This window comes from Myotis davidii, unplaced genomic scaffold (assembly GCF_000327345.1).
Source record: "Myotis davidii unplaced genomic scaffold, ASM32734v1 scaffold811, whole genome shotgun sequence".
In the NCBI taxonomy this organism is placed as follows: Eukaryota; Metazoa; Chordata; class Mammalia; order Chiroptera; family Vespertilionidae; genus Myotis; species Myotis davidii.
The window spans coordinates 155808-164445 of record NW_006283149.1 but is presented as its reverse complement, the minus strand read 5'-3'; the positions used below and the strand labels follow the sequence as shown (position 1 = coordinate 164445).

At 60.5% G+C, this 8638-nt stretch overlaps 1 protein-coding gene across 1 annotated transcript in view; it reads left to right on the top strand.

Annotated features, from left to right (window-relative positions):
* Positions 1 to 8638, top strand: part of HERC2 (HECT and RLD domain containing E3 ubiquitin protein ligase 2) — a 78990-nt gene that overhangs the window by 47465 nt on the left and 22887 nt on the right. Inside the window, 9 exon segments of the mRNA XM_015562992.1 lie at positions 661 to 759; positions 1267 to 1525; positions 3651 to 3759; positions 3848 to 3987; positions 4840 to 5030; positions 6009 to 6114; positions 6198 to 6289; positions 6832 to 7007; positions 8552 to 8636. Of these exon segments, the coding sequence (XP_015418478.1) occupies positions 661 to 759; positions 1267 to 1525; positions 3651 to 3759; positions 3848 to 3987; positions 4840 to 5030; positions 6009 to 6114; positions 6198 to 6289; positions 6832 to 7007; positions 8552 to 8636 (1257 nt within the window).

The window sequence follows — 8638 nt, the reverse complement described above, 5'->3', positions numbered from 1 at the left end:
TGTGTGTGCACGTGCTCTCTGTAGACGGTGCTCCGTGCGGGAACCGTGTGCATGTGCCGTCTGTAGACGGTGCTCCGTGAGGGAACCGTGTGCACGTGCCGCCTGTAGACGGTGCTCCGTGAGGGAACCGTGTGCATGTGCCGCCTGTGGACGGTGCTCCGTGAGGGAACCTGTGTACGTGCCGCCTCCACTTCTGACCTGAGCAGATGGTTTGTGGATGGATGGGCGGTGCCTCGAGGTGTCTGTGCTCTGGGCTCCGAGAGGCACTGCCTGAGGGGCTGGTGCTGCTGGTCTCTCGGATGCGGGGCTGGCTTGTCAGTGGCTCAGGGTCCCTTCTCCCGTCTTTCCAAAGGATGAGTGACTATTTCACACTGGTTCCTCGTGTTGTAGGTTTCACACAGTTCCTCTCAGGAGGGTCATCTGTGTCCCCGTGTTTTAAAATGCACTTGACCTTTCGCAGTCTTCTGGGGCCGTGGTGACAGAGAGCCAGACGTACAAGAAGCGGGCGGACTTCCTGAGCAATGATGACTACGCCGTGTACGTGCGGGAGAACATCCGTGACTATTTCACACTGGTTCCTCGTGTTGTAGGTTTCACACAGTTCCTCTCAGGAGGGTCATCTGTGTCCCCGTGTTTTAAAATGCACTTGACCTTTCGCAGTCTTCTGGGGCCGTGGTGACAGAGAGCCAGACGTACAAGAAGCGGGCGGACTTCCTGAGCAATGATGACTACGCCGTGTACGTGCGGGAGAACATCCAGGTGAGCCGCTGCTGGGCCAGAGCCGCCTCAGGCACACACAGGTCCTGCTCCCGCGTCTGGGAGAGGCCGCGGGCCAGCAGCATGCACCGCACAGAGGCCTGTCACGGTTAATGTAGGAAGGGAAGGGGACGAGCTGGGTTTGTCCTGGGCAGAGACGGTGCCCTGCTCTCACGGAGGCACCAGACCTTCCTCACGGCCAACACGTGTGCCCTCGGGGTTTGGTGTGCTCCGGCCCTCGTCCCTCTTGGTCGGGGCGTTCTTCTGCAGGGTTAGGGTCAGGGTTCCTCTCTGCTCGCTCCCTTGCTTTATGGCACGAGGTGGCCTGGACCCCCGGGGCGCTTCCTGCCCCGACCGTGAGCACGCGGCTTCCCAAGGAGCCCTGGTTCCCTCAGCGAGAAAGGCGTGGCGCTCTGTGGGGAGGAAGCCGTCCCAGGAGCAGTGGCGCTGCTCTCACGGCCACCTCCTCGGCCGCACCCTGGGCTGACTTCCCATCTGGTGTCGCTTGAGGTGGGCATGATGGTGCGGTGCTGCCGGACGTACGAGGAGGTGTGCGAGGGCGACGTGGGCAAGGTGATCAAGCTGGACCGCGACGGGCTGCACTGCTAGCTGTGCTCACCTCGGCTCCTCCCTTGGCATCTAGGCTACCCTCCCCCGAGCTTCCCCGCCCACATCAAGATCGGAGACAAGGTGCGGGTCAAGGCCGCGGTGACCACCCCGAAGTACAAGTGGGGCTCCGTGACGCACCAGAGTGTGGGCGTCGTGAAAGGTAACGCCCTTGGCGGCAGCACCAAGTGCTCGCTTTTCTCAGCCCACGAAGGCTGTTTCCTCGCTCACGGGGAGAGAAACGCGTGAGGAAAGCCGGTGGCCTGCCAGCCGGGCTCTGTCGTCCTGCTCCAGGCGGGAGCGCCGTCGTGGCAGGTGGGGAGGGCGTGTGCCCTGGAGCTCAGGGTGCCCCTGCAGATACTTTGGGGAAGGGTCAAGGAAGCGGGTACCACTGAGAATGGGAATCTTAGTAAGTACAGACAGTCCTTGGGCTATGTCGGACTCGACGTACGTCGTTTCGTGGTTACGTCGCCATCGCCCGTTTATTTATAAAAAATTTCCGTCGTTTCGACGTGTGTACATGTGTGCTTTATGTTTTTATTCTTTGCTAGAGGCCTGGTGCACGGAATTCGTGCACGGTGTTAGGGGGTGTCCCTCAGCCCAGCCTGCACCCTCTCCAGTCTGGGATCCCTTGGGGGATGGGCAACTGTCGGTTTAGACCCGATCCCTGTAGCACTAACCCTGACCCTTACCCTGTGGGATCGGACATCCCTCTCACAATTCGGGACTGCTGGCTCCCAGCTGCTCGCCTGCCTGCCTGCCTGATCACCCCCAACCGCTCCCCTGCCAGCCTGATCGACGCCTAACTGCTCCCCTGCCGGCCCGGTCTCCCCCAACTGTCCTCTCCTGCAGGCCTGGTCACCCCTAACTGTCCTTCCCTGCTGGCCATCTTGTGGCTGTGGGCACCGTCATCTTTGAGGGCGGGGCAGTCAATTAGCATATTTCCTCCTTATTGGCTGTGGGCGCCGCATCTCTGTGATGGGGGGAGGGTCATTTAGCATATTCCCTCCTTATTAGATAGGATTTACCACAAGTAAAGGTCAGGAATTGTTACCTTTTAAATTTTTTTTACTGTTTCACTTCATTACTGCTATGTACGTGCTCCTCGTCAGTGACGTAGGTGCTTATGTAGCTGGGTTCCGACTTACAGTGAAAATCGAGTTACATCGCCGTAGGAACGGATCTCTGACGTAACTCGAGGACCTACTGTATTCCCCAGGAGGCAGAGAGGACAGAGCCAGGAGGAAGTTACTGGAGGAGGCAGGTGGCCCTGGCCGCCGGGCAGGGCCTAGTTGCTGGTTTGGGGCGACTTGAACTTGGTCAGATGTGCCTGTGGTCCTTGTCTCCACCCGGCCGTCCCAGGGTGGCCTGTCTGGGATGCTCTGTCCAGTGTCCTGCCCCGCGGCCCGTATGTGAGCGGCTGGCCAGCTCCCTCGGACTGGGGCCGTTTTTCTCTTTTTCTTAATACTTTATAAAAACGTAGAACCAAGCTTAAGAATGGAAATGTGCAAGTGATGGCAAGAAGGAACTGGAGACAAAGTTCTCCATTGATACTTAGTGTGACGTTGAGGTTTCAGATCAGACCAGTGGCATCCTTCAAAAGGCACGGTGTGTCCGCTCTAACAGTTGCGTGAGAAGTTAAATTAAGTTTGCGTGTGCTTTAATTTTACCTTTGAACTCGTTCCGTCCATAGAGAAGTCCTGCCCTGTTCTGAGCATCGTGGAAAACTCCTGCTGTGAATGGTGGGGGTGGGGGGACAGGGCGGGGGTAGATACGCCCTGCGGTGCTGCCCCGGGCAGGGCAGACACTCACACTGCAGGGGGCGGGCTCACTCACGTTCCTCTTTAGCTGGAGTCTTTCTTAACAAAGAGCTTACAAGTCAGACCCGGATGGACTTCAGAAACAAGAGCTTGGTGTCCGAGTGAACGCTCCGCGTGAGGGCTCGCGTCCCAGGGCCTCCGAGAGGCTTTGGTGACCGTGGCCGTCCCGGGCGCACTGCATGGGCGTGGTGTCACGGAAAGCAAGCCCGCCTGACTGGGGAGGTCACGGGTCCAGCTAGAGAGCAGCGCACAGGGAGCCTCCGTGGGCCCGATGCGTGCCCCCAGGCCCCTCCGTGTGTGAAGTGACCCCTGGCCTGGGCTAGCTGGTCCTGGCGTGTCCACGTGGCTCAGAGAGGCTCTCCACGTGAGACCTCAGTCGCCACGAAGAATGTCGCACGGGGAGGGTGGTCTTGGCTTCAGGTGTGGGTGCTTCTGGGGCCGGTGCCCAGGCAGTGTCTGTGCCCCCAGCCTTCAGCGCCAACGGGAAGGACGTCATCGTGGACTTCCCGCAGCAGTCCCACTGGACCGGGCTGCTCTCCGAGATGGAGCTGGTGCCCAGCGTGCACCCCGGCGTCACGTGAGTGTCCGCCGCAGGTCGTGGGGGGTGGGGGCGGCTGGCTCTCGAGGGAATGAAGGGCAGCACCTGACCTCCTCTCTCGAAATAGATGCGATGGCTGCCAGGTGTTCCCCATCAACGGGTCCCGGTTCAAGTGCAGGAACTGCGACGACTTTGACTTCTGTGAGCCGTGCTTCAAGACCAGGAGGCACAGCCCCAGGCACACGTTCGGCAGAATCAACGAGCCAGGTGAGGGGGGCCTGCTCTGAACCGCAGTGACCGCACCACTGTGCTCTGTGCTCCTCGTGTCCGTGTGTGTGCCGTGAGCACCCCGTGTCCACGGTGGGCGGGAGGACAGCCTGCCCACAGCTGGTGGAGGCCACGGGAACTAGAGGCCACAGGGTTTGTTTGCTTGTGTCTCGCCTGGCCGGGCGGCTCAGGGGCTGAGCGTCAGTCCATGAACCAGGAGGTCACAGTTCGATTCCCGGTCAGGGCACATGGCCGGGATGTGGGCTTGATCCCCAGTGTGGGGCGTGCAGGAGGCAGCCGGTTGGTGATTCCCTCTTATCACTGATGTTTCTGTCTCTCTCCCTCTCCTTTCCTTTCTGAAATCAATATGCACGTGTATGTATATGTATGTCTACATCCTATATAATAAAAGGCTAATACGCAAATCAACGGAACGGCTAAACGACCGGTTGCTATGAAGTGCTCAATGCAGGAGCTGCCCCCTGGTGGTCAGTGCGCTCCTACAGGGGGAGCGCCGCTCAGCCAGAAGCCAGGCTCATGGCTGGTGAGCACAGTGGTGATGGTGGGAGCCTCTCCCGCCTCCGTGGAAGAGCTAAGGATGTCTGACTGCCAGCTCAGGCCCGCTCCCCGCAGGAAGCAGGCCTACGCCGTCAGTCGGACATCCCCCGAGGGCTCCTGAACTGCAGGAGGGCGCAGGCTGGGCTGAGGGACCCCCCCCCCCCCCCCGCCACGGTGCACGAATCTCGTGTGCCGGGCCTCTTGAGTGTGCATAAAGGAGGGAGCTGATTGCTGTGTAACTTCTTTGCTTCCTGGTGTGCAGCACGCGCTCTAACACTTGCTCACCGCCCACAGGACAGTCGGCCGTCTTCTGTGGCCGCTCGGGAAAGCAGCTGAAGCGGGGCCCCAGCAGCCAGCCGGGCGCCCTGCTGGACAGCTGGTCCCGCATGGTGAAGAGCCTGCATGTGTCCTCCTCCGTGAACCAGGCCTCGCGGCTCATCGACGGCAGCGAGCCCTGCTGGCAGTCCTCCGGGTCCCAGGGCAAGGTAGGGCAGCCCCGACCCTGCCCTGACGCCTCACCTCAGAGCTTCCCTGGACTTGGAAGCCACTCGATCCTATTGCGACGGTCGCTTAGGGCTCAGTGCACATTTCCGTTTATTATCATTACTAGAGGCCCGGTGCACCAATTCATGCACGGGTGGGGCCAGCCCCTCCCCCTGGTTGAACTCCCAGTTGAACTCGCAGTCGAGGGGACAGTTTGCATATTAGTCTTTTATTATATAGGATTATACTTTATTTATTTATTTTTAAGTCCCCACCTGAGGATATTTTTTCCATCGACCTTCAGATGGAGTGGGAGGGAGAAGGGGAGGAGAGAGAGGGAGAGGGAGAGGAGCATGGGTGTGAGAGAGACACATGGACTGGTTGCCTGCTGCACACACCCAGACCAGAGCCGGGGATTCAATCTGCAACTGAGGTCCATGCCCTTGACAGGAATCGAACCCGAGACCCTCAGGTCTGCGGGACAACACTAACTACTTAGCCAGACCTGCCAGCGCAGTTTATAATGACCCTAAACATACCATCCAGTGTTCACTGTCTGAGGTTTTAGACAATATCGGGAGCAGGTTTTGTCTAATGACGCGCTAACAGGAGGTGTGACGGAGTCACGTCCTACGCCCCCTCCTGCAGCATCCCACCCCGATGCTGCTCTGTCAGACGTTCCTCTCGCACGTCTTGGCCTGTGGAATGTTGTGTGTTTGCACTTGTGTGGGGGGAGGGGGGCATCCCGGGGCAACTCAGGACAGATGTGGAGCAAGCGCTCTCCCCACTGGACTCGTGTTTTCTGTGGCCCACGTCTGACCGCTGCTCAGAAGCGAGGGGGGAGGAGCTCCGAGGAGAGTCTGTCTCTCAGGCCACACGATGGGGTTGACAGTCCCCTGCTGGCTCGGGCTTTACTGATACGACCTTAGCAGCTACAGTAGAGCTGGACCTTACTGAGTGGGGTTGCTTTCTTTTTAAAGCACTGGATCCGCTTGGAGATTTTCCCCGACGTCCTGGTCCACAGACTGAAAATGACCGTCGACCCTGCGGACAGCAGCTACATGCCCTCCCTGGTCGTGGTGTCAGGTACGAGGGCGTTGGCTCCACGTGCCCTCCGTCAGAGAAGGGAACCTCCTGGTCTGATGCTTGCCTCCCTCCCCCTCTCCCAGGCGGGAATTCCCTGAATAACCTCATTGAACTGAAGACCATCAACATCAGCCCCACCGACACCACAGTGTCCCTGCTGAGCGACTGCACAGAGGTGAGTGGCGGGCGGGCCCGTCTCCATGCCCGCGTCTCCTCACCGTGGTGGGAAGTGGCCTGGCGCCCACAGGCAGCCAGCCCGTGTGCCACTCTCATCTGTGAGCGCGGTTCCCGCCGCCACGGGGTCCCGGCGCAGGGCGCGTCTTCACGCCCAGGGCCTCCCTGCTGCTGAATCGGTCGTAGGCTGTGCTTGCTCAGCAGGGGCCGGAGTCCGGGGCTCTGCTCTATCCTCTCCAGTGGCAGACAGGCACGCCTGTCGTTCTGTCTGGAGCGTTGTGAAGGCTCCGCCCGCCTCCTTCCTGGGACGTCTTGTTTGGGGAGCTCTGAGGCAGAGGCTTGCGGCCACGCGGGGGCTCTGGTCCCTCACGTCTGTGAGACAAACACTGAGTCCCCGGCCTCCCAACCCGACCTGCCCCTGGCTGGGGGTCTCCAGGACGTCGGGACAGGACGCACCTTCGCACACGTCCAGGGCCGACGGGTCCTCGCCGCTCAGGGTGGAGGGCGTGGCCCCGGGGTCTGCAGCTCCCGGTGCGTGTCCAGTACCACAGGTACATCGAGATCGCCATCAAGCAGTGCCGGAGCTCGGGCATCGACTGCAAGATCCACGGCCTCGTGCTGCTGGGGCGCGTACGCGCCGAGGAGGAGGACTGGGCCGCCGTGCCCTTCCTTGCCTCGGACAACGAGGAGGAGGAGGACGAGAAGGGCGGCGCCGGGAGTTGAGCGCGGGGCTGGGGCTCGTGCCAGGTCCCCTGGTCTCCAGGGCACCCGGCGTGTCGGGCACACGCGGTCGGGTCCTCCGGTCTCCAGGGCACCCGGCGGGTCGGGCACACGCGGTCAGGTCGCCCCAGTCTCCAGGGCACCCGGCGTGTCGGGCACACGCGGTCGGGTCCTCCGGTCTCCAGGGCACCCGGCGGGTCGGGCACACGCGGTCAGGTCGCCCCAGTCTCCAGGGCACCCGGCGTGTCGGGCACACGCGGTCGGGTCCTCCGGTCTCCAGGGCACCCGGCGGGTCGGGCACACGCGGTCAGGTCGCCCCAGTCTCCAGGGCACCCGGCGTGTCGGGCACACGCGGTCGGGTCCTCCGGTCTCCAGGGCACCCGGCGGGTCGGGCACACGCGGTCAGGTCGCCCCAGTCTCCAGGGCACCCGGCGTGTCGGGCACACGCGGTCGGGTTCTCAACAGTTACCATTTGGTTCAACTTAGGGAAGTGTTTGATGCAGAAATACGCTGTGTTTAGAAAAATACCTTTCAAATAAGAAAATAAAAACGTTTGATTTTTCTACGGAAAGTCACAGTTAACCCTTTGGTGTATGTCCTGTAGTTTCCTTTCTAACTGTTCCTAATCGTGTGTCCTGTGGAAACGGTATGGCATGGGGTGTATTTATAGCTTGCATTGCTGAGTGTCTTATTGCTTACTTTTAAACTGAAAATGTTATTGTTATAAAATATACATAGAATTTCCCACGTTGACTTAGAAGAGAGGGAGCAAGAGAGAGAGACAGAGAGATGTCAGTGTGGGAGAAACGTCCACGGCTGCCTCCATATGCACCTCTGGGGTCAAACCTGTGCCTGTGTCCGATGAGAGCTACACCCTACAACACTCCTCGTGAAGTCAGCGCGAGAAATGTTACCTCGCTAGGGCCTGGTCTCTGGAACCCTGGGTTCCATCCCAACTCACAGAGAGCAAAGCACATGGAAGCCAGGGGCCTCAAGCACCGAAGGAGCGCGTCGGGCATCAGTCCCCGGTGCTCTGTGTCCCGAGGTCAAGGCGGGCGTGCTGAGTCGATGAGCCCTGAGCACTGAGGGCAGGAGGGGCTCCGGCGGGCAGCCTCCTGGACGCGGATGGGGGCGTGCGCTGGCAGAGGGTAAACAGGAAGAGCGCTCGGAGCTCTGTGGGGACGCCTGTGACCGTCTTTCTGGGGAGAAGCGACCAGGCCCATGTCTGGCCTTAGGGACCTGGCCACAGTGCCGGGCCCACTGGGGGCTCTTCTCCAGGGACGGCAGGAGCTGCTGTCTGCAGGCAGCTGTGGTGTTCAGCTCAGAGCCCTCCCCCGGGAACAGGCGGGAGCTAAGTTCCTTATGACAAGGCGTCGGGCGGGGAGGCAGACATCGGAGCTGTGCAGGCTGATTCCTGTGTGACTCGAGGCCCCAGGGTTCGGACGTTGTTTCCCACAGAAATGAGCAGCCGTGGCTCGAGGCGGCTTTGCTTTTCGTTCTGAAACATTTTTCATGCTGAACGGCCTGTCTTTCCCTCTGGCAGCCTCATCAGGAAGAAGGCTGCGGGGCTGGAGTCGGCGGCCACGATCAGAACCAAAGTGTTCGTGTGGGGCCTGAACGACAAGGACCA